A 27304-nucleotide genomic window follows, 5' to 3' on the forward strand; every position below is an offset into this window, starting at 1 on the left:
CATCATTGGCAAAAAATCCGTGGCTCATAGGATCCCGTTACAATGGTTAGCCATATCTCTACGTGATCGCGTAGAGCGCGACGAAGAAAATGATAGCAAATATAAAAAGCAAGGCTTCTATTTTCGATATTCTATATACTAGAGGAAGATAGAGATTAAATCTATGCTACATACTAGAAACATACAATAAGCAAGCGTCATTAATGTTTTCCACTTCCGGTTTATTTCTAAACTGATCACATTGATCACGTACAGATATTCGTGCATTGAAAATGACACAATAAAATTAATAGAAAAGTTATGGTAAATAATGAAGAGATTAATACAAAATTAACTTCTTCACTATAAATATTATTCGAGTAAATTATTTGTTTGCATCGCAGATTCAGTGTAAATATCTTTCAACGCGAAGAAAATAGCTTACGCGTTGAATAGAAAATAATTAGCTTCGCCTTTTCCTCACGAGTAAAACATCAAGATATATTATCACACCCCATTTTTACTGTTACTGTGGGATTATTTCCAGATGATTTTCTTATTGAATTTCATATAGCGTAAAACTTATCCGGAAAAAGCATTCAGTTTCTTCTTTGTGCGAAAATTACTCAAGGTTCTGTTTCCCTTCGTTAGAATGCGAAGCCACAAGAGCTCATCGATACGTAAAAGTGTCAAGGCAACGCATTATAAAAACCACAGCTTAGAATATTTGTCGTTACAAGCGCAACTACTGTAATCAATCTTGTTGCACGTTGTAACTAAAAGTTATAATTGAGAGGAAGAGACAAAGAGAGAAGCGGTTGATAAATATTTAACTTCACAAGTTCTACAAACTCCGTTTGTGTGCTTTTGTCTCATTGTCAGAATATTCCTTAAAATTGTTTATATAGATTAAACATATATATAAAAAATATATTAATATGTTATAAATATAAACGGTAGTTACATTCAGAAAATTAATTATTTTGCAATTTTTTTATTAACTTACCTTGAGTGCGCAAAAGATGCAAGACTCTCGCATACAAGCATGTCCAGAAAGTTCTCTGAAACTCCGTCGAAAAATGTCAAGATGCCACAAAACCTGAAATAAAAATAGAAAATCTTATAAGTTTCTCATACAATAATATTGATTCAAGTCAAAAAATTTTTTAGAAAAATATTTAGCTAAAATATTTTTTCTCTCTCTCTCTCTCTCTTTCTAAAATTTTATATTTTTTGTATTTATTATATTTATCATTCTGAAAAGCTTTTAAATCCCATATGCACGTAAATAATTAAACATTTAACAATTAGTAATTTAACAATTTTGACAATTATGTATATTAATATATCATTTACTTTGCCAAGTTACATAATATGTCGTCATGCACATGATCAAATTTCGGCATCGATTCTGAATGAATTTATCATATTCTTTGCATATATGGCGTCGAGACAAAAAAGGTAACACGTGGGTGCACGTAACACAAACGAATATGTAAATGTGTCGGGATCTTCTATATGGTATCTACACCCATATACGACAGTAGCCCAGTGTATCATGAGCGCATTATTATACCGGGGGAAAGTAAATCACGATTTCCGTGCCCATGTCCTGCCACATAGCGGAACATAACTTCCCTTTTCCTGTGTCACGATGTGAAACAATATTCGATGCCTTTGAGAATAATATTAAATCTGAGCTTTTTGGGCACAAAATCACTTTCAAAGTTTTATATTCAAATTTAATATTCGTAATAACATTTTATAATAGTATAATTTTACCAACAAAGCAAAAGTGTAAATATACTTTATACGTATAAAATAAAATATTCTACAACTGCGCGCTATACTTGTTCACTGCAAAGAAAATAAATTTTGTTATAATTTAAATATAAATTTTTAAAATGCAATAACACATATAATGCGACGAAAAATTAAAACTTATTTTATTATCGCGTCATTGTTTAAACACATACTCCTGCAAAATATGTTATTTTAATTAAATTGGTCGAAATTTTATAAATATTAATAGAAATTGTAATTACTGATTTTATCTTATGTTTTGTCTCATATGTATACTTTGATTATATTTAAATTAGTTATGTAAGATTATCAAATAATTTATATGTATTATTATAATTGTCAAGTAAAAATTAATACACGCGTATATCTTTGTTGTCATATTACTGTTATTACCGCAAACGATTATGCTTCTTCCTTTCTGGAACTTTGGCAAAGTTATAATTTCATAGAGTACACTCATCTCAAGCGTGCTTCGACATCTGTTAATTAGTTTTCTACTCAATGCATGAACCAATTAGCGGCAAAAGTCTGCGAAAGGCTTGGCAATAACGGTTATTAATGCTTATTAATCCGGCAATTATTTATCGAGTAATTCATATGTAATCAATGATGCTGTATAATTACACATACAGTATAAAGAAAAAGTGTGAGAAAATGGAAATTTTGTCAATATCAATTAAATCAATGCAAAAATAAAAACAATAAAATTTAATTCTTTCCAATTAATTATAAAATATAATAATAATCAATACACATTATTAAAATGTAATTAAAACACACATGATTAAGATATGCGTCACCAATCTTCGCATAATTTACTGCTCACCCGACCGAGTTAAGAAAAATTTCAAGAACGATCGCATGAATTGTGTCTGATGAGAATTTCAAAGCGCTCCAAATACCTAGTTACTGCTGCGTGACGATCGTGCGAGATATTTTTCATGGTAGTATCATTACGAAGCTCATATGAGCTACATCTGCACATATGTAGTAATAAAAATAATGCAAAACATTTTTTTATTGCAATAATACCTATCTTGATTGATGCTTTAATAATAATTTGGTGTTCTTAAAATTTTACACAACTATCGTATAATGAAAAACAAACCGCTACTCGGATACGCTAAAATGCTTTACCGCGTTTTCAGCAACCGCAAATGTCTGACCTCAAATGATCATAATGGTTGGAAAGCCGCACCCAAAACTTTCCTTAGGATCGGCTAATCTATGATGCGTCGACTTCCTCGACAAATCGAATATAAAATTATTCTGCGCTTTACCAATGCGTTTAAAAGAGCGTCACACTTTGGCGCGCATGTAAAATCGCACGGCTTGTGTTAGATGGTAATTGATAGAAGAAAAAAGCGTCCTGAACATGCAGAATTTTTTGCAATACAACAAACGGGAAATGCCGCAACGTTACGATCAGAAAATTACGTAAATAAATTATCCACTGGTTTGCCGCGCCCCATAGAGAGATCGACCTTACATCTTGCTACGATAGAAATATGAATATTTGCGTTATCTTGCAAAACATTGTGAATTGCAAAATAAATATAAAGAAACTGTGAAGTATTTATAACGTAAAGTATTTAAAAAAAATTGTTAAATATTTATTGCACACACACGGAGAATTTTTTAATTCATTCTTATTGACACATCTAACTAAATAAAATGCTTTTACAACATCTTTTGCAGCTCAACCCTTCTAAATTAAATAATAATATTTTTATTATTAAATTACAAATTATTTTATAAATATTTAAAAATATTTTATAAATATTTTAAAATCACGTTATTCATAATAGTTGACAATTCAATTCAAATCACATTGAAAATCAAGTTAACGTTGTACACTGTAATATTATTACCGTTCTAACTGTCAACACAATATATACATTATTATCAACATATCAATTTCTTCGTACAAAAAAATATAATTATAATAATGCCAATTTTCATAATTTTTCTTTATAATGTGAGAGTATCGATGTAACAACCGTGAGATGATTTATACGTCGTGGATAAGAATCAACAGGTATCTCGAGGTAGGATAGGTACCTATAACGGTATACGGTATTATCGTGCGATATTGAACCGCGCAACTTACAATAACGTTCACCAATTTAACGATAAGTAAAAAAAAAAGAAGAAACGCTCCAATAAATAACAATAAATAACAACAAACTAGAAAAAAGAAATGCGGAACCGAACCTTGGCAATCTGGAAGAGGGCCTGCCTCCGCGGCCTCTGCTCCTGCTTCATAGCTGCTCAGTTGATTTACTCCAACTTGCGAAAGAACGATCTGCCACACCGTTATTTCACAAAAGTTCGCGAGAAAAACATTCGAGAATCATCGGTCAATGTGTCAACCAAGAATTGCACTGTACATTGCACACTGTACTCCGAAATGATCAAAGGAAACGCAGAACGCGATGCAAGGTACTCTCTTAAGCTGGCGTCGATGCAACAATGCTCTCAGACGGGGCCGGGAGAGTTCAACGATGGTAGCGCTACGCGGGACTTCTGCGGTCAGATATGAAAGCGAACGGGGACCGGCGAACGCGGTCGCGCGCTCAGGCCCACTACAGCTCGCACACTATAGTATATTCGTACTACACTACGAGATTATAGTACGAGAGTATAGTACGCTGTAATACGATGTTCGGGGTCTCACAGGGACGCATTCTTCTTCAGGCAGGTAGGCACACATCGACTACCCGCGGCTCTTTAAAAAGACGCTTTCCAAGCATCAGTTGTCTTGACTGCATTCAGCAGAATAAGCTGCTTTACAAATGTTGTAAAATTCGTGAATCTGATTGGTGCATGCTCTTAGATCGAGCTAACAATAAGATCAAGAGCATACCAATCAGATTTACAAATCTTACGGGTAGTTGCAAAGCTGCTTTTTCTGTTGAGCGCGGTCAACGTGAATGTGTGATTCTAGTCTATTTATTAAACTACAAATTTAATTTCGAGATATTATTTTCGAAAAAAAAGGTGTACAAAAATATTATCAAAGCAAATAAAATAAGTTGTAATATTAAACTTTTCGTAATAAATTTGTATATTAATTATTACGCGGAGGTAACTGGACAACAATAAAAGATACAGGGCAAATGTTTAATAAATAAAAATAATGTAGAGAGAGATCTTATAAATATTGTCATCTAATACACTTTATTTGTGATCAGTGCAGATCCGACCCTAACACATTTACTACAGTCTCTGCAAGCATCAGCCATTTTTACTATGAGACTACAGCGTGGGTGAGAGGCCTGGGATAAGTCGGCTTATAGTGGTTGAGGGGAGAAGAGAGGATAAGCATCAGAGAGAAGGGCAACCAGGTTTTTAGGGGGAGCGGAAAGGGGAAACAACCAGCGTGGATTGCCGTGAAAAAGCGTCGGTGTAAGGGACAGGGGACGAAGATGTAAAGAGCGGGGATATAGCGAATGAGACGGAATATAGAGGAGAGGGAATCATGGGACTGACAACGTTTTACGTTACGCTACGCTGCTACGAGAGATCGTTACGCAATTTGATTCGGGAAAGAATGAACGGGCATATATAATTTGGGAACTCTCTCTTTCCCCTCGGGGTTAGATGGATTGGATCCATCCGATGTATAATGGACGACCTAAATAACGATTAAAAACAATACATTCTATACCTTCGAAGAATAAATATCTACTTATTTTATTAATCAGTTCTAATAAATGTGACATCAATTTGATGTTCCATCCTCGAAAAATATATTGAGAAAGAGAGAGAAATAAAAATCTTTATGATTTAAACGGCATATCATACATTGGACGACTAAACGATCAGATTTATTTAATCTCGAAAGGATAGAGAGAATTTCCAAATTATATATCTTCTATTACGACCATGGTGCAGAAACTAAAAATTTCAACTATGACAATCATCGAAGTACGATCACGATATTTGTCAATAAAATATTGCCTTTTAATGCTGGGAGAACAGCTGTCTGCAGAGGAGTTCTCCACATACAATAGTAAAGCGCACAGCACAAGAACTGTTTTTACAGTATAAATTGCATATGGCCATATCTTCAATAGTGATCAATACTGTGCGAAATTTTTTTTTCGAGTGCCTATACAATACGAGTGGCCACAATGGCGAGAAAGGCGGGGAGTTATTACGATACCAGTTATTGCAACAGAACCCATATTGGCCCACGGTAGCGTAACTGCATTGTACATAAAGATACTTTAAACTGTCACATGTGGAGAATGCTGTGATAATCGCAAGCACAATAAATATATGATACGCAGCATCCCGCGTAAAAATATACTTTTTTTATCAATGGCAATAGTGATAATAAAAAGAATGAGATTTATTGGCCGAGTTGCAATTGCCACTATATTTATGCCATAAGTCATTGATTGCGTGCTAAATAAATACAATTGATTGCAATCGAATTTAAAATGAATTTATCCATAAATTCATTCTATAAACGATATTGAATTGATTTATTTTAAGTCCAGATAAATTTATTTGCAAGGTACTCGATTTGAAAAATTGAAAGTAAAAGCATTGATATTCCTATTAATCATAAGACATAAATTGATATAAAATGTTAATAATTAAGTCGGTAATAAATCAATATTAATTCGCGCGAAATTATTATAATTCGGTAATTTGTTCCCTCTAAAAGTTTCTTGAAAAGACTTCGCTATTCAAAGTAGTTTCCAAGTATCGGTTTGTATAAAATCAGCGTAAAGCATAAAACACTCTGGAATACAAAAGAAGCGCCAGACGTCTGAAATTTTCCAGACTCCATTAGGCAATAAAGAACTTGCTTCACGGAAAAACGAAACGCAGTAACGAAGAGAACAGGCTCTCTATTGCAGGACCGTTGTAAATCTTATCTTTGATACACCCAAGCCAAATATATATTTTCAAAAAAAAAAACAACTGCATTTTTAGCCCAAATACTGTCAAATCTCTATTTTTTTACTTGTGAAGAAACATCCTGCAATTTACATCTACTATTATTTTTACCTTTTTTCTTTGTTTTATTTAAAACTATATAAAAACAACTGTGAATAATTTTTTGACTCCGAGATATAAGTAAACCTCTCCGACGTATTTTTATAAATAAACAATAAATGAAAAATCTACATTTTTTTCCTGTACGCAATATAGAAATATATATTTCTAATTTAATATTAAATATAGAATCAGTATGTGCCGCATTTTCTTCGAAATTACAGATGAACAAGGGATCAATTCAAAGTGGATTGTAGTAAATTATCTCTAAAATGTCAGCGATCCATTACTTGAAGACGTTCTCAAATCATTGCGCTTTGCATTGCAAGCACATCGTACTAGACTCTATTGTTCGAGACAATGCACTGAACAACTTAGCGTTAATTTCTCACCAGAAAAATGTTCATGTGGGCGTAAAGGCGCGAAAAAGAAAACTGCCAGTGTATCTACAGAATGATTGAATAGATTCCATTCATTATTGATAATTCAAAATGTCAAGTTGAGAAATCTAATATTTAAATCTAATATACACTTTTGTACATAAAATAAAAAAATATGATAATAGTTTAACTGCTTCCAAGATCCACATCTTGTAAGGTTTCACAAGTGCATCTGCCTTCTCGTATCATTCTACAGTACAGATGGCAACCATTAAAGTACTGTCATACATTAATTAAAAGAATGTCTTATGCAATAAAACAATAAAAATTTTAGTAACAACAAACGTATTTTTTCCCGCAGCAAATTTTAGAACAGAAAAACGCTCTTTCCGTTAAAAATGAAATATTGAAAAAACGTGTGCTAGTGAAAAAACACCCGCAGGTGTGACGAAAATTTTGCTTCATTCATAGACTCACGATTTAAGGGATACAAAAAGAGAAACCATCCAAGCTAAAATAGATGGGTACAAAGGAACAGGTATAGAAAAGATATTCGAGCACGAAGCTATAGGGGTCGTGTGAGCTACCTGCTGTATTTTAAACAGCCTAAAGTTGGTAAGGTGCCCAAACTGTTGAGCAGGGGTGGTTCGAGCGAAGTTTCAGGTGCGCCGATCAAGAAAGCGATCATCCATTCGTATTCAGCGATGTGTGACTTTCATAGCCGACGACTCGCTTTTAACCCTACATGTGAGAAGTATTTACATTTTAGATGATACCTCGGAGCGACTCCAGTTGCATCCGGGTGTTTAGCTTTGAGTGCGCAACTCGAGAGAAAGAGAAAGAGGGAGACAGCTTTAGAAGAATCTTAAGTCGCCGGCTTATCATCGGATTACGATAAAAACTCTTAGTCGGCAAAGGCGAGACTTTTTAATCCGCTTGATTCTTAAAGCGTTATAATAAAAAAAAATTAAACATACCTATTGTAAATTATTTAATAATTAAAAATAAATAATCTTAAATCAAGTCGATGAGAGCAATATCAGATTAATTATTTAATAATTAATTTACAACTTGGTTATCATTTCTGTAGTAAGTCTATGATTTAAATATTTTATATGAAATTACAGTCAGTTATTGATTTTTGTCACATATTCTTTTCTAATATTTTATTAATACTGACGAAGAATATTTGTCTGAATTGCTCAAATATGATTAAGTCAGAGGTGAGCTGCAGGTGTCTTTGGGTTCAGAGTAGCGAATAAATGTCAAGCTTAGAGCAGAGGTGCCACATATTCTCGGTCTTCGTGATCGAATCACGCGGTGAAAGGAAAAGATTTCACGTACATCGCGAATGCGCCAGCGCGGCAGTACTCATCTTTCATGATTTATGCAATCTCATTGAAGATGATGCAGAAGTTATCCCCGTGAACACTTTGCGTTCGTTCCGCAGTCATCTCGTTATAGTTATCCAGTAGAAACTAGATTATAAAAAACGAATCCGAATAACACGAATTGAAACAACAACGATCAAAGCTATTTCTTTGGCGCAAAAAAAGAATGACAGTTTAAGTATCGCAAATGCATACTATTTTAAAATATTAAAAGGACCATATAAAAAAATATTTTCTTGTAAAATTTAGAGAATTATATTAAGGCACTTTCACAGCGCTGCAGAATAAATACTCGGATTATTTGTTCGGGATAAAACGAGGAAATGGATAGCTCTCAAAAGCCAAAGTAATGATAATATACAATCAACATGTTTTGTGTTTATATTCTACGAATGACAACCTAAGAGTGTATAATCTTATCAGTGCAAGATATAGCTCAGCATCATAAGTCTTTCAAATAAAAATAGTACGATTATCTGATCATGAAAGCTCTCAAAAACACGAGTGCCGTGACATATCAAAAATTCATTCTATTTTAGAAATAAAAATAATAAGAAGAAATATATGAATTTTTTTTTCTCTCTTTGGAAGACTGTCAATTCTATTTTTTCGTGGAAAAATGCAAATCGTATTACGGAAATTGATACAGTTCTTGATGATATAGTACTTAATGAGAAAACTCGGAAAACGAGTGAATATTGCAAAATAGGCTAGACGGACCAGAACCTTGCAAAATACATATGCGCTATGTTTGCTATAACTGTAGACACGAGATTGCATAGCTCGCCTGGTTTCGTCGTTTCCGGAAAGTTGTTAGGCAAATGAATGCACGGACACACACTTCCCACAAGATAACAACCTGAAAAGTTATACCGCTAACATCCGATATGTTCTCTCACCGTAAATAAGTTTCGACATTTTTGTCGACTTTATATTCTCTCGTGTAAAAATATATATCCACTTAAAATGAAGTTTTTTAAAATCTTATGCATTTATTCATGCATTTCAAGAAACATTTCGTTTATTCCAGAATTCTTTCATTTCTTATTCGTAATACAATTTTCACTCAGTTCATTGTTTAAAAATAATTTTCTTATAGCAGCCTTCTCATAATATTTTCTTATGATCTTCTTATAAATATAATTTCAGTTAAAAATATCTATATTAAAAATTTAAGAATTAAACGAACGCGTAACAACTCTGAACATGTTACGATTAAGAAGATACTCTGACAGTTCGCAAGTCACGTGTATTAATGATATTTTACTACATCATAAAAAAATGCGCACGTGCTGCAACTACTGTGAACAGAAATAAGAGAAAGGTAATGAGGATTACATAAATATATCGATATCAAATTGTACGGAGGTGAGACGAAAGTGCAATCACTGCACATGCGTGCACCTGCAGCTGTGTCGCTTCCTACAAGATTTGATAGGCGAATTCCTCTCGACGTCGAGCCTAAGGTAGTCAACATAATTATCATTATATGGGAAAAATGACAAATTTCTTGATTATCATCAAGCCGACAAATATTTACCGAGCATTTCTATCAAACGCCCTGATTGCAAATCTAAATCTAAGAGACTAGATTAGGGAGATTGAATTCAACCGCAAAATGTGAATCGATTTGCAAATATAAATACCTAAAGTAGAGAAAAAAAAACTCTCGCTACATAAATCACTCATAAATTGCAGGAAAAAGTTGCACCCTGATTTATTTTCCTATACATATAAGAGATTAATAGATTTTCAAAAAAATTTGATACAATTTTGTCCTGTCGAGAACTTTCATGAAACCCGCCATTGTTTATCCCTTCTTTCGTACTTGGTATTATAGTCTCCACTTTCCAAAGCTACTCGCACGTGCGCCGTTCACCACTTTGAGAAGAAGAAGAAGACGACGCCGATGATGGAAGAAAAAAGGAAACAAAATGCCACGAAGAGATGGCGGAGAGAAAGAGCGGGAAGGCAGGCAAAACTGGTTTTCTCTACGCTGTTATGATGGCGAGATGGTCCACGCCACGAGGCGTCATCAACGCCACGCATACTCGTACACGCACGTGGCGTCGGGATTAAAGCGAAATCATCGTATGATTTAATGCCGGCGATATCGAGAAAATGTGTGAATCGAACGCGTGAAAGAGCGGAACTTGCGCAAAAATGGTTTTGCAATGCACAACCGTAACGTGAGCGCGCGGTTCACGCGGAATCCCCGGTGAACGTACATATATCCGCTCTCTAACATTCGCCAGAGTCAATCACGATCATGCAACGAGAATTCATTGTATATTAATGTGACATAGATTTTCTATTAAATTAGTGCTTTCGCGAAATTATTCTGCCGCATTCTTATAAAGATATAAAAAGCATGGGATGTATTTAAAGTGTTAACCGGTTCTCACATACCGGTTCAATTACATGCGATCCATTTTATAATTATTTTTCAGCCTTACAAAAAAATGTAGCTGCATATTTCCATAATATAAAGAAATGTATAGAATATATAATATAAAAAACGAAAAGCGGAGAAATGAGTAAAGAGTTACATCGAAATGGTGTAAAGAGGACGAGCTTAACGTATTGCTTGGATGGGTTAATATAGCTGACACGCATTTAACCACGTGCGAGAGGAACCACAATCGCATCGCGAGTCTTCAGAGAGAAGAAAAAAGCCGTTGTTTTCGCAGCCTGCAGGAGGCCATACTACTTGAAAAAAGAAAAATGGAGAAAAAGACGTGGAAAGGGTAGAAGAGAAAGAAGCCCAAAGGAGGGAGAAAAAGAGGGAAGGAAAGATAATAATATGCGAGAGGAGGAACGGCAGAGAACCGGTTTTCCGAGAGGCAAGAAGAGATCATACGATGGAGTGGAGTTGTATGTACGTAGTAGTAAAGAAGGCCAACGTGGCCTGTTACGAGAGAGAAAACCGGTTTCATGATTCAAACTGGAGTAAAAGTATTGCATCGTCGACGACGATGCGCTTCGCCAAATTGTCCCGGGCACTTCCATGTTTACAATTTGAAACACGTTGCATAGGTGGTCCAGAAATAGCGATTTAAATGGATAACATACGATTCGACATGAGACAACAAACAAACGTGTTTATTGATCGATTAAGTCAAAATATAAAAAATCGAAAGTATTTTTTTGGTTAAAACTTAATATTTTAAATGGTATGCAATTATATTATTTCTTGAAAAAATAATTTCATTCTCAAAAGAAATATTGAAGCTGTATCTTCTACGAGATGCCATATATAGACGATTTCTTCGACAAAAAGTGAACAAATTATCAAACTAGAATCGTTATCCTCTTTTAAACAGAAATAATTATCATCACTTTTCATTATATAAGAGTCCTTTTCCTGGTACATATATAAAATAATTAAATGGAAAATAAAAAAATGTAGAATATATAAACAGAAGCAAATTTGCAAAATATATAAAACACCTATATAAACACGGTTATCAAACATTATCTATCATTATTCACAATACTCAGAGTTTCGTTCTAAATTATTTAAACAAAAGTCTGATATTATCATGAAATAAGTTTAACTTGAGCGTGCGTCATCGGACTCTGGGTTCTCCTCTTTCATAGTAAGAATCAGATACCCTATTGTACAATTGTTCGTATTCATTGTTCGTCAGATCGCAAGTTTACTCGTGCTTGGTATCGATCGAAAGGAGATCGATGTTATCGAAAATACTATTGTAAAATCAAATAAAGCAATGTACAAAAAATGAAAAAAACAAATACGTATTGTTAGAAATATTTTTTTTCTTCAATTACTCTCACATGTCTCTATATAGCAAGGAACATTATTGCGCATCGTAGTAAGCAAAAACTGCAAGAGGCAACAAACATCGTCGTAATTCCATCGGGATGATCTTTACCACCACTTCTGCTTTTCGGAAAAAAAGATGCCCAAGGACAAAGGAGCAGCGCGGGAAAGATTCCCATTGGATGCACGGTTCCCGCGAACTTACTAAGGGTGATTTCAACGCCGACCGATCGTGGAGGGAAGATGATCTGTTGGAGGCGGCCATGCTGCGCACGATGACCATCTTCCCTCCATTATCATTAGGGGGGCCCATTTACTCTCAGCATTAATATCTCCCACACTTCACTAAACAAATTATCTTTTTACAAAAATATTCCCCTTCCCAGTAAATGTATTTTGCCAAATCAAGAAACTCAATGCTCAGCTCTTTTATATTATAATCATTCCTGTTCTTATAAGCAAATATTAACCGATTTACATTTTCGACATGATATTTATCCGTGACAAACTATATTATTTAAAAATTTGCTTTTCTAAATTCTAAACGATCATAAAACAATCTCAAGCTGAAAGCATGATTCTCCATCATTTGCATAAGATTTAGGACACTACGTATATTCGAAAGAGTTCTCCCGAGTAGTACGAGTGAGCGGTTCTTTGTTCTTCCGTAGACGCGGACCGAGGTCAAACGAATCGTGAGGGAGAGTGGTCCACGGTCACAGCATCCGCAAACCAGTTTCCGTGAAAAAGATCTGCTCGGCGGCGCCACCGTACGATGTCTGCGAGCGCGCCTTTCCGAGGACCCGCGTTCTCCAAGGCGGGAGGATGTTGACCCGCCATCGCCATTTTGAATCACGGAATACGTGATCGTAGTACTATACTCCAGCTGGTACCTCAATATTACTCATGCACGTATACGAGCGCGCGAGAGCACGTGCGCGTCTCGACATCGAATCACGTATCGCGGGAGATTGTTTTTATCGAAAAATTATGTCTATATGTTGTGGTGCATAAACTCTTATGCTTGGAAATTTAGAATGTTATTGGTATTTTTAAACGAGCCTATCACACTGCTGCATATGCTGATCTCTTTCAATAAAAGCAATTCAATATTCCCTTTAATGAAAAGATTACTAAAAAATCTGTGACTAATGTCAAAATTATAGTATAATGCGTTCGCTTAATTTGTAGCATTTTTATTACAACAAGAGAAAAACAAATTCAACGTGATTTTATCGTATTTGTTTGTTATCGGAAAACAGGGAGATTAAGTAACGGCAAGTTTTATCTGAACTGCATGATTTACGAACGGCAAACTAATTATATCCGAACTGCAATAATTTACGGTTATTATGCATTGTTTACACGTATGAAATATGGCTGTATATACCTGGAAGTATACTCTATCACTGATATTTACTAATCAATATTGCATTACGCATAAATCGATCAATGATAATAATGAGGCCACGTCAAGCTATTGTTATTGAATCCGAAGAGAATTATCGCCAAAACAATAAGAAAGTTACACAAAATATTGAAGCAATCTACACAATAGAAACATAATTTATAAATAATAATGAAATTTGACTATGTGTAAATAAATAATTTTTTGTCTCACATATATTCGCGTTATATAATTATTTATAATAATAATACCTTAACTTTTTTTAATGTATATATTTATTTATATTGATATGATTTATGTTATTATTAAGAGATAAATTTCTGCCATTTAATGAGATTAATTAGTTTATTTTCGTTGCAAGATAATATGCAAGATCTTTGCATTTCACGACGAATAGATTTATTTTTTCGAACAAGCAACTATATTTAGTATAGATTAAAATATGCCTACTTGATATAGAATATGCTTGTCAGCATCAACTACTTATTAATACAAAAGATATCTGCTGGCATCAGCTACAAAACCCTCAAAAAAGTACACCTGTTGGCATGCCATAGAGCATTTAAATCAACATTCGCTAAACAGCTAAACAGCTCCATCGAGAGAGAAAGAAACGACTGTTCTCATTCAAGTCTACTTTACATATTTAAAAAAACACGTAGTCGAAAGTTTCAATGAGAAACCTACTATTACATTAATTAATCAACCTACTTTAATAGCAGACAGGCTATTAATTTAATGTCTTCGAAAATCGACCGAAAAATAAGCGTTTCAAATATGTATTCTGATAAATGTGTGAAAATATATATTGAATTTTATTTGTACCAAAATATTTCTTTGCAATATATTTTTTGTACATATACATTATTTAAAAATGTTTCAAAATGGCCTTCTATCTAAATTAATTTTACGATAGCAGTAGCAAATACGTATATATCCATTCGCCATAACAATTTTCTACAGATTATTATTATTTTCAAAATTTACAGTTTGTTCTTTCACGATATATCGTATTTAATTGTCAGAATAAAATTGAATTGAACATATTTCACTTGCCTATCGGATTCTTCCTCTTATAAATTAACCAACAAGAATAAAAATTATGTAAAGACAAAATACTACTAAACTAATTAAGTGTGCTATTTATAGCAAATTTTTTATATATCACTTATAAAATTAAATTAATCTAATTAAATCATTTATAATATGCTATTATCAGTAAATTTGATCAATAATAACACAATGTATAATACGTGCTATTTAAAACGATAATTTAATATATCACAAAAAAATCATTCAATATCATAAAAAAACAGAATTTTTTTATGTATTATAACACACAAAAGTCAAATACTCCATGTTATTTGTCACGCTTTGCAATCAACATAATTACTCATATCCAATTTATTTCACGATCAATTTCTGTCATGAATTAAAGTTCTGAGTTGTAATGTATACGTAATGTCGTAATGCAGACATCGCTTTTGGTGCTCATTTACACATATTCATACATTGCTATCTCTTACATATTCATACAGCTACTCGACCGTACGATCCTTTGATCGATGAATCGTGAGAAAGATTCATTCGTATATGCTAAGTAATACTGAAGATTTTATTTTTAGTATGAATTTTATCTTTCTCTTCTAAATTTTCTTCATTTTATTTATAATTAAGCATTTTAAATGATAATTTTTAAGACATAGTAAATGTCATCTTTGAAAAATAATCTGTTAAAGGTGTATATTATATATTAAAATGTCACGAGTAACTAATTTATTATTTTTTGCAGAATAAAAACAATTGAAATATCTCAAAACGTCAATACTTATTGAAAACACTAAAAGAATACATCTTAATTAGAAATAAATTAGAATATATGTATCCGATATTAGAATCTATAAAAAAACTATGAAGGCGAATCGAACGTTACGAGAGCGAATTTGGCACCCGAAGGAACGAATGGAAGAAACAATAGGCATCGATGCGAAACGCCTTTTTTATCTGATGCGAACATACTTGCACTGACACGAGAAAATTATCATGACCTCTGCGGGTGAGCGTCGACCATGTGAACCTACAAAGCAGAAGCTGTTCCGGTGGCGGCTTCCGGTTCAACCTGACCTCCACACTCTCCTGCCCGTTTCCCCTTTCGACTTAGTCTCCCATTCAACCACCATCTTTCCTATCTCTTAAGCATTTTACTATACCATTGCCTACCACGTGGTCACGGTGGTTGAACCACGTGGGACCAGGCGTCTCAAGTGTGCTTTAATAATATCGGGCTCCCTGGCATATGTGTACTCCGACTGGGCCTGATGCTAAACAGTATAAAGTGTGATATGCTCTCGTGGAATCATAATACTCTTTCCCTCTCTCGCTATATTTGTATGCGTAATTCTATTTTCTTTTTCGTTTCGCGCAATGCACTCTTCTTCGTATCATTTAGTTATACCACTTCCTTATAAAAAGATTGTATACGTGTGTCGATATTTTAGTTGTTCTAAATCTTACTGAATAATTGTTATTTTTTTCGATTAATAACGCATAATTTGTTTATTATAAAACGTGTAAAAAATTTATTTAAAAAATAATAAATAATCCTAAATAATAAATCAATGTGAAATTTAATTTCTTATAAAATTGATGAATATTTTCCACTTTACAAATGAATTATTTAACATGAAAAGTTTGTGAGGCGCCTCCCTTGTTTTCCACTTTAATTCGCGGCCTCTTCCTTCGTACGATCTCGCTTTTATATTTCCCTCAGTTATCTTACTACAAAAGAAAATCTCCCTTCTAGCCTCAATTAAGAGCAAGGTTATCTCATTTACAAGCTCTCCTATTACCCATCTTTTCTTTAATCAAAAAGTGTAAATTTTCTACGAGCAGATAGCATCATCTAAATTTAAGAAAACTTATCTAGTCTGTTATTCTGTCACAATTATTATAGTGAGTTTTTTACACAAAGTAACATGTCTCATCACTATTATCAAAGTTACATTAATAACAGAGATACATTAAAGAAATTATTTTAATTTTCAATTTCTCATTAAATTTAATTTAAGATCGGGAAGAGTACAAAATAGAAAATCAGAAATTATATTACTGCAGTGAATCATTGTTGAATCAAAGAAAAACTAGCTTTTAAGGATAGACTCAGGGACTCCAGACTTCTTTGAGACGATAACTCCCACGCGAGGCAACTACCGTGTCCACGATACTAACTTTATTCCTGAGATTGATCAATGGATAACAATGTGTTTCTCGTGAATTACTATGTAGCGTATCAAAATGTATCTTCAAAAATCAAGTACACGGCGTAAAACTTGTAGTCAAATTTTCGATCGTAATCTCCATTGTTACAAAAAATCTTAATAATGTATATTCTAATATATATTCTCGCAACGAAAAAAAAAAATTATTCAATTAGTAAACGAGAAAGAGAGTGCTTCTGTCTTGATAAAACAATTTTATTCAAAAGCATTGAACCGCGCGCGAGATCTTGCGGCTCTGACCACTTTTATACATTGCAATATTTTTTTTGCGCGACAATTAAAGCTTTAGACATCTCACCGATTGCTGTTACCGATAACGCATCCGTAGCGAGAATAATGATTTAGCGCAACCCTTGTTAGCGACGAGATTATCATAGTACGCATTATCGCGTTACATTACCTTACCAAATCATCAGTAATAGCGAAACGGCGGCGCGTTGCGTTGCGTCGACTCGTGAGAGCAACAAAATTACAACGATGATTACCTGTCCGCCGTTAATTCAAGTACTAACGATTCTCAGCATGAGGATTCCCACGAGACTGTCTCGTACGAACGCATGTTTACCCGCCCATGTACCGTCCTCCTTCGAGTAGACTAATTGTAAGAACAAAACTCGCCCCCGTATTTGCTACCGTGCGTTGGCTACTTCCTTTTCTTCGCTTTAATGCGAATCTCCTTCGTGTAAAGGAGTTTATGTGCTGTGGTACAGCGTATTCATTTTCAAATAAATGCATCAACGAAAAACCTCATGAGAACTTATTCAAGCTCTCAACTCGAACAGTTCAATAATTATATAGCACACATGACAATTGATATAAAGATAGATATTACGTATTGAAAGAGATCATTACAATTTTATTGTATAAGTGGATAATGTTTCTGAGAAAAGAATACGTGTTTATTAATGATAAGAAAAATTTGGTTACGGGATATTCGATTTAGATTAATTTCATAATTATACGAGACTTGTAAATTAAAAAAAAAAGAAGAAAACAAATCTTGTTTTAGCATACAAAGAAATCTAAAGAATGGCTTAAACTAAATGTGTCAATTGTATTTGGACTACGACGTTCTAATCTTTACTGCTTTTTAAAAATCGTTCAAAAACAAAGGTAGAAGAAGAAGCAAATAAGGGAAGTCCGAACATTCAATTTAGTTAGAACGAAGAAGTTTAGAAGCGCAAATTAACTGCAGCATATTTTACAATTATACAAACAGCGTCCAGATGACAAATAAGATTTCTTGGAAAACCGGCTCATTCCTCCTTATCCTATAATTGTAAATTATCCGCCGACACAAGGTCGGAATAAGAAAAGCTTTTCAAATCATTAATACATTGCGTTCCGCGGCAGGAAAACATCAAAGAGACATCGCTAATTTCCTGCAGCATTCTCGACGTTTTTTGAAGGCTTTAGTTTTAACAACTATCTTCTTCCCAATGCAAGCATTTAGTTTCCGCGCGCGTAGCGTGAATCAAATAATTCTCATTTTTTATTTCATATTATCTTATTATAATATTCGTTAAAATAAATATAATTCTTCTACAATATAGATCCTTTCGTACAATATTCAAAAAGCAGTTTATTGATATAAAAATTATCTATTATATAATAGCGAACATAGCATGGAATGCAATTACTGATGCTTATATCACGTAGTATAATTGGAAAACTCGTAATATCGATTACGGATAAAAATCGGGAAGAATAATAGCGCGCAAAATATGTCCAATGTAAGGAAATTGCAGCCGAGAAAATTGCTTAATCGTTCTCAGCTAGTAAAAAGAAGCGGAGGGAAAATAACGATCAATAGAAAATAGAAGGAAATATCTTCCATTTGCGTGCCTCGCTATCGAACACTGGAATGCATCGAAGTGGTAGCGCAGCTAGAAGAACCGCAAGAACGGGTAACCTATCAGCGGCTGTTAACCACCGATTGCACTCCTGCTCTTTTCCTTCCCTTTTTCTCCTGGCTTCTGCGACTCGCTACTTCACTCTAATACGCGACCGCGCCCACAAATGCTCCCGTTTAGCGTTAAAATCCCTCATAAGGCGCGTTAACTGCCGCACAGGACACGTCGCCACGTTTACTATCGGAAAATAGCGATAATATAATTTTCCTTGCAAGCAAACATTTTTTTCACCGTAAAAAATACCGTTTATATTTCCAGCGTGTAATATTTCATTAAGACGGACTTCCGATCTGTCAATGATAACGAAAGCCTTTTTAAGGATACAGAATGTCGAAACGTGAGTCACGTCACGTAATATCGGGATTTCTTTTGGATGACCACTCACGGGGATCGAGACGGTGTAGGAGTAGATAGACGATGATGTCACCGACAGCGCAAGAGGTAAAGGGGCAACATTTTACGCTAGAGTGAATTTCTCGAGATTTATATAAATCGCGTAACGCATTAAACGAGATTCTTTCAAGTGACTATTATGTGTCATGATCCCGACATATATTCTGCCATGTCATTTATTATACGAACAAGCCGATTATGATCTCAATGACGTTCGAGAATAGAACTGGGTCGCGAAGAAACGAATCGTGTTGGTAAACGTCGTGGTTTACGTCTGTCGACATCCCTAACGGGACACTAAAAAAGTTGAAACGCGCCATTTCCGTCACGAAAATCATGAATTAAATTTATATCAAAAATATAAACGGGACCGGATGTTTTCTCCTAATGTTAAAGTCATATAATTTTCCACAAAAGAAACAATCGAAATTTTGAACTAATTCCGGTAGAATAAATAAAAAATATGCTTACACTGTTAGCGAGCTTTTACATTTTAGAGATAATTTCCACTTATTAGATAAAGTGTCTAACACGCATGAAGGGTTTATCACTAGTGTTGGGTAAAACTTGCGAACGCTGCAACATCTATAAAGACGAGATTCAGTTCCCAGAACTTGAGATGAGCGAGACGGTTCTGGTCCACTAAAACCTAGACTATATTACAGACACATTAACGGACGAGTGTTTCCAGAGTCCGTCGAAGCGTCAAAGGCGTTAGATTTCACAGGCTGATCCACATTAAAGAAATCGCTCGAGTAAAAAGATAGGAACTTAGATAGGGCTTGCCAAGACAGTTGAAATTAACACAGTAGGCCGTGCGTGAGTTATGACTAAGATGGTATACCTAAGACAGGTATATCTAATCAACTAATTGAGAGTCATAAAATATTATCCGTATATATGTTGTGAAAAAAAAATTGGAAAAATTAGAAATTGTAATAAAAATCATTGAAAATAGAATTGAAGAGTAAACTGATATACGATTCTCCCCTATAAATACTCTATTAGAACTTAGACACTTATTTTTCAACATTCTTATTTTTAGACGACTATTGAAAAAAAAAAGAATGTAATTAATATCGCGGCAATTAAAAAAAAAGTCAACAACTAATTTATTCGCCTTTCCCTGCATTTACACGCCAATTTCCATATATTATCTGACAAACATGACGATGTGTCACGGACCGAGCGAAAAGAAAAGTTGTGCGTAGGCGGTCGTGTGTGTATGTGTGTATATGAGAGTACGGCAACACACAAATGCACGTGCGAACTTACGATCGAACGCACGCGTTTCTCAGTCTCGCATCGCAGACTTTTCCCACACGTGGTTCTTAGACACGGAGCTCCCTTTTCTGTTCTCCTCCTAGGTCGACTCCGTTCCGTCTTAATCCCCGTCGTTGCCCTTCCCATATGCACGTCTCCTGCACTTCCCCATTTCTTCCTCTCGTTATTCTTTTTCGAATGAGCGACCGTTGCGCAAACGTGATCAGCCATGTATAACTTTACGATTCTCGCATATAGGTTTTTACTCGCGATCTATAATCAATAGCGTATCTGTGAGATGCTAAACCGATGCAAGACGATCCCGAGAATCAAATTGTTGGTAACGGTAAAGGAAATTTATGTAGCGTTAATGAAATAAATATATATATATACTATTATTTCGAATTAATTGTACGTATTCTGTAAGTTTCGCATATATACCCACATAATTCTAAAAAAAATAAGATTAAATTAAATTCTTCGATTAAATCTTTCTATCTTCGATGAGTCAAAAAAAAAAATATCAAACCTGTTTTGATAGCAACTCCGAGAGCTTTCCATATGCATAATAAATCTATTAATATCCGCCGATACCGATTTAACTTTTGCTATCTGTTTACATCGACTGCAGCAGCGAGTCGTGTAATCATCGAATGACCATAAAATACACCGAGTAATCTCGCGTATTAGACCGGTCTGCGGCGACATCGACAAGATAAAGGTAATAAGCCGTAGCGAGGCGGATGACGTTCGAAGGATGCGCAAAGTAACGACACGGTCGTTTGATCACGAAATCAAAGGTGGAGATGAGCAAACGTGCGCTTCGCTTTCCTTTGCGAACGAAAGCGAATAAGGAGGCGGTACGTCTTTTGCGGACGAGCTTCCGGTTCCTTCCTGCATAGGGCAGATATCACCTGGCGATGAGTCAGAGAAGTCGCTTCCCAGACACCTGCTGTCAGAATCGCGTAGCAGGTTCCATCCGCCATTAGTCACGTATGTGTGTGTGTGTGTTTCTTCCCCTCAAGGGTCGGAGCTACTTGTATGTGCCCTCGATTTAAATGTGTACGCTGTTTCTTCTTCCATTGTCACCGAAATGAGTCCCGGATTCATGGGCCAGCGACTTGTGACATCACGAAACCTTCAGGGCACTCCTGCTTCTACGACGCCTTGCTTTGTTGACATGATTGTGTTTAACTTGTTGCTCTTTTTGTCGCGAAGAAATGCAGATGCAAGCTTCGCCAAACCTCGATCAAGATTCCGTGAAGAGTCGCGCGCGAACGCACGATTGATAAAAGAAAGATAAAATTAATAAATATAATTGGGATTTGCTAAATTGCACAACTGATCTTTTCGACGAATCTTTCTCATTCGACGAGGCGTGCATCTGCATCACGTGGGCCACGAAACAGCTGTGTCCCGACGCGGACGGCACGCGTATATTCTGATACCCTCGATCTGCGAAGGGTAAATCCCGAGAGAGAAGATGGGGTCAGGTGTATCTCGATCATATGCCGGCAGCTGGGAGATACGCTTTATTTTTAATCTCAAAAAACAACGCCGTTTTTTATCTCTTCACAGATTCTTCTTGTCAATCGTTGCGCAATTTAAAGCATGCTATATATATGATTTCATCCTCTCTTAAAATCAGTAAAAAAATTAATTGCGTTTTTTAATGGAATTTATTTGCATATTTAATATAGAAAAATGAAAATAATAAAAAATTTAATTTAAAAACTAGAAGAAAGAAAAAAAAATTTAATCATGGTCCCTCTTCCCTAGAAAAAATCCTGCGGACGCCCGTGCTAATGTCAAAGTAGAATGACGAATTTTTTAAAGAAATATATGATATAGGTATGTTAATTCACACGCTTATATATAATTTCAATAATTATATTACTGCAAGTTTCGAGCACTATACATTTCTTTCTTTATCTAAATTGAAAGAAGTCTCCACTTTTGATTTCATATAAAGCCGGAAGAAGAAAAAGAAAAATATTGAAGAGAAGAGGAGTACCTATTGTTAAAATTCTCCAAATCATACAAATGATTCATATTATAATTCTTATAATTATCAACGTTCCGTTCACATGCTCAGAGTTCTTTGTACGGCAGTCGAGAATATATAACTAAAAACTTTAACAGTGCGTAGCTTTAGCTATCTTAAGAGTTTGTAAAAGAGTCTAATTATAATGTAGAAATCGGATCATCGGATATGCGGAAACCGCGCGCGTAAAGTAGAAGCGCTATACAATCGGCGACAAATAGTAGAGGAGAAAAGTGCATTGTGTTAACACTATGGGAACAATTGTAGCGTGAGCAGTGTTAAATATATTAAGTGTGTTGTACATCGAGATCGCGGACCGCTTTCCACCCTTTTACGGCGCCGTGTTGAACCAATTAGAATGGGAAACTCATTCAACCGAAGGAATTAATTAACACGTTTATACAAACGTGAGTGGCGTAGCCCTTCGTTCCGAATTAATGCGGCAAAGGTGCTAATCGATAAAAAACGTGCGTGCCGAGCAATTTCGCTTTTTTGTGATTACTTGCGATCAACAATGGTGAACATCGAAATTACGTTTCTTTTTGTAAGAGTGCCCGCGAGAGAAACCTTGAACCTTAAATAGGATGTGCGTGCAAGAAACACGAACGCGAGGACGATGACACATGGATCGTCACAAAAAAATAAATGAGATAAAAAATGTAGACGTCTTTATGAGTTTACAATTGTTAGACTAATATATTTAATAAAATAAAAATTGATTTATATTAGTTTGGTTTTGTTATATTTTAACTAATTATAAATCAAAATTGAAATTTTATCGAACACGAAGAAATAGTGTGAAAAAAATGTTTGCAAATCAATGAAATTTATTTCTGCATTTACTAAGACAGATGGGATTCAATCAATTCGTGCACAGTTGAATATACCTCTAAATACATGAATAGCTTAATTGCTTCCGGAAGTTTTGCTCGCATCGACAAGTCGCTACCCCTCATGACAGGTGTTACAAAAATAATAACAGGTTACATATGCCATTACTACTGCACGTGTATATATATATATATATATATATATATATATATATATATAATATATAGGGTTAGCATTAACTCTCAGTGAATCATTCATTTTACATATACATCGTATTTACGCATGGTTAGTTGCTGAACTTTTTGCAGAACACGAAATGTTTAATTTAAATAAGACAAACTCGCTTTCTTCTCTAATATATCCCTTAAACTTTTTAGTTAAATATAATAATAAATGCGAATCAAGTATGCAAAAATATCAACCACTGACAAAGTAGCGTTGTATAAATATCGTACTACACCGTTACATACGGTAATCCAGCTAAACAGCTAGACAATACTACTCACTCATATCAATTCTTTCTCTATATTTTGCAACAAAAAGACAACATTCACCAGCAGTTTAACAACAAGGAAAAATATATTCTCGCAACTTTCTCAAACAAACTGTCATCATTTTGCTCACTACTGCAATTTTCAACGTTGCATTCCGAAATGATATTAAATATATGAGTTTAACATCTCATCTCTTAATGACAGAGCAATAAAAATTCTCGACTAAAAATAGAAAAATCTCCGGGAGAGAGTTCGATGAAAATGTGAAAATAAATTGTAATTAGTTGCAAATTGTATTTATATGCAAAAATAATGGACAAGATTTCCTAATAATCATTTAAAAATTGTACATGTTATTGCAAGAAATGAACAACTGAGCAAAATTGTATTCGCAGCAAGAAACAGAAGCATAAATCGACATCGCGTAACCTTGAACTTAGAAGTCCATGATACTAGGGAGATATCTTACACCCGTTGCGAGAGATGCTCGGTTACGCGGTATATTCGTAACCAGTGATTTGCCTTTGGTCGTCAATAGTTTATGCGCGTTCCATCGATTGTGATCGTCGAACGATGAAATGCTTCATCGCTCGATGACTCTTCGATTGGTCGGGCATTTTTATGAACGTGCAAAACATTCAACATCTTCGATGCGTGGAAGCGATCCAAGAAATCTTACCATTGTTAAAAGAAAAGTATGCACCCAATCGAAATCTAAAGTATGACAATTGTGTGTGTGTTGGAAGGATATAATTAAATTCAAGTGAAAGAATAGAGTTGAAAATGAATGATCAAGTTGAATGATCACGCAATTTTTTTGCGGAACGCGCTGTACATTGGTTATCTACTTATCTATTAAAGATTAATAATACTCGTCAAGAAACGCTTGTTTAACATAAACAATGGCGTAAAACAAACGTCGGGAACGCACGTACTCGCTCACACGGCGTTATCGTTTACGGCTGCGTGCTATCATGGCGTTATTCGTGCTGGCGACTACAACGCCAGAGGATGGGAACGCCAGATACATATGCATTTTTATCACGAGCGTTACTCACCGTAACTATCAGTCCGTACTTGATAACGCCGTTAGATTATCAGACACTCTGACTGAAATCGAAAACGCTCGGCAGGCCATTATGCGCGCAGCAAGCATCGCGATAATCCGACAAAACAAGTTCCGTATCATCGTTCCGTCAGTAAACTCCCACCGGGTTACGCTAGATGCACATAATCCTGCAGTACAGCTTCCCTTAATCTGTTTCGGAACTTTGCAAGCCGCTTAAACGATCTATCAACATCGCGCGGGAGAAAATCGCGACCCGGAAACACGCTCATCTATAGTCATTCAATCAACAATTCCGCTCCGGTTGTATCCGTACAAATCTGTCTATATCGCGATTAATTATTACATATGACAACGATATTTTTTACACGATCGCGGAATTAATAGCTAAAGCAAATACCGTCCCGATCGTAAATGTAAAATTATTACTACAGTCACGAGAAGAACCCCTTGATGGTATCGATAGCGTTTATTTTCTATTCGTAACACGAGACAAAGCAGTCACCACACCCTGGCCGCGTGCGCAGTTTGCACTTAAAACACTTGTATCACGTGTCACGTAAGGTATGGTATTGGTACGCGTGCCTCATGTTGAATGACCTCGGACCTCGCTAACAGAACGTTAGTTCTCTTAGATTAGCATTTGTGTTTTTCAAGATCTTATACGACAACTCATCGCTACTCGTACTACGTGAGAAAATAAGTTATAAAAAGAATTATGTGTTTGTTTAGGAGGCTAATTAAGTATGTATTTCTCTCTTTCTCATAAATGAATGTAATGAATATAAAAGCAAATATTTTTATCCGAGCCCGTGACAATACGAGCGTTGTAATTCTGGAAAATAATTGCCTCCTCAAATTCGTTCGATCAATAAATCATATTTGACACGGTTCTCTCGATCGCTTCTTAATGCGTGATACGAAAACACACGCACATATAGATACAAACCTGATCTCTGAAACTCAGCTCTGAAACTCGTGGTCGATGTCCTTAACTGAATAAAGTAATTATATTGCGAAACTCCCTATTAAAAAGCGAGAAGTTTAAGTCGAAAGAACTAATGTGCTTATGGAGGATTTAAAAGCAATCTGATAATCCGCTTAGAAAAAGAAGATTCCACGTATCCTGTCATTTAACAGTCATGAATATTTAAGCATGAATATTTGCCTCGAAGACCCCTTAAGACAGCAAGTTTAAAGATTTGGCGATGGATTGTGCTCATAAATGGAACGACGAGACTCGTAAAAGTCTTTGAGAAAATAGCGAACAGGAACCTCTCATTGAAATGACATCTCTCGAATGTCAAAGACCGCAGACTCTCGTAGTCTCTTATTTGTACAAATATATATATTTAAAAACTTTATTCTTCTCAATATTATTTATAATATTATTCATATTATTCACAAACCCGAGATAATTGTTTGCAATTGCTTTGTCAGGTTTAAAAGCTTTGTGATAAAAAATAATTGAATATTATCTTAATTTTTTGTTTTTGCCTAAGGATATTTGAATCTTACTTAATTGCTAATTGCTAGCTTCATCAACTCCTATTTGATTTATCAAATTATTCGTAGTTGATCCAATATAACTTTATGTAAGACATGCGCTCGCGCCTATCTGTTCCAAGAAGATTGGAGTAACAAGCTAAGGCAGCGGGTTGCATACGCTCAAGGCGCCGGTTCGTCTTCGATAAACACATATAAACTCGAGAGAAAGAAAGAGATTACTCGAAATAACTTTATATAAAAAAAAATTAATTATAGACATATATACACGATATATATTCCAATAATTGAAATATTAGATATATACATACATGTATATACACTTTTTTAAATCAATTTAATTTTTTAAAAATGTAGGACTAATTATATTGGATTAAAATTTGGTGAAATATTCGATATTTAAATAAAAATATTCTACTGAAATTTTTTCTTACCTGTACGGCGCTGTTGAGAAAACAATTGTTCTGCCCGGGCCCATTCAGGAGGCCCTTCGTGCTGGTGAAGCTGCTGTTGTGCTCTCGGTGTGGTGATTTTTGACAACCCTGCACCTGTCCTTCCGTCTGATTTCCATGATGGCATTGTGTAGATTGTAAATAACCAGAAAAATCCACTGTATCCTGGGATGCAGCCTGCTGCTGCAAACCCATTGTAGAAGTCATACTCGGCGGATTTCAAAGTAGAGCCATCTGAAAAATTTGCAATAAACATATTCATTCGTAAAAATATTTTCTTTTGTTAGTTAAATAAATTTTGGTATT

At 34.9% G+C, this 27304-nt stretch overlaps 1 protein-coding gene across 2 annotated transcripts in view; it reads right to left on the reverse strand.

Moving 5' to 3' along the window:
* The window catches only part of ec (ubiquitin specific peptidase echinus), a 63655-nt gene that overhangs the window by 17160 nt on the left and 19191 nt on the right, over positions 1-27304 (reverse strand). Inside the window, exons 2-3 of one of the 2 annotated variants that reach the window (XM_029312400.2) lie at positions 26981-27232; positions 986-1078 (exon numbers count right to left, since the gene is read on the reverse strand). In XM_029312400.2, coding sequence (XP_029168233.2) covers positions 986-1078; positions 26981-27205 — 318 coding nt within the window. In that variant the 5' untranslated portion in view covers positions 27206-27232. Of the gene's footprint in view, positions 1-985; positions 1079-3996; positions 4266-26980; positions 27233-27304 lie in introns of those variants that run through there. The other variant, XM_029312402.2, reaches the window with a different exon arrangement.

The sequence above is a fragment of the Nylanderia fulva genome, unplaced genomic scaffold, assembly GCF_048542155.1.
Source record: "Nylanderia fulva isolate GAGA-0341 unplaced genomic scaffold, ASM4854215v1 Scaffold18, whole genome shotgun sequence".
Taxonomy (NCBI): domain Eukaryota; kingdom Metazoa; phylum Arthropoda; class Insecta; order Hymenoptera; family Formicidae; genus Nylanderia; species Nylanderia fulva.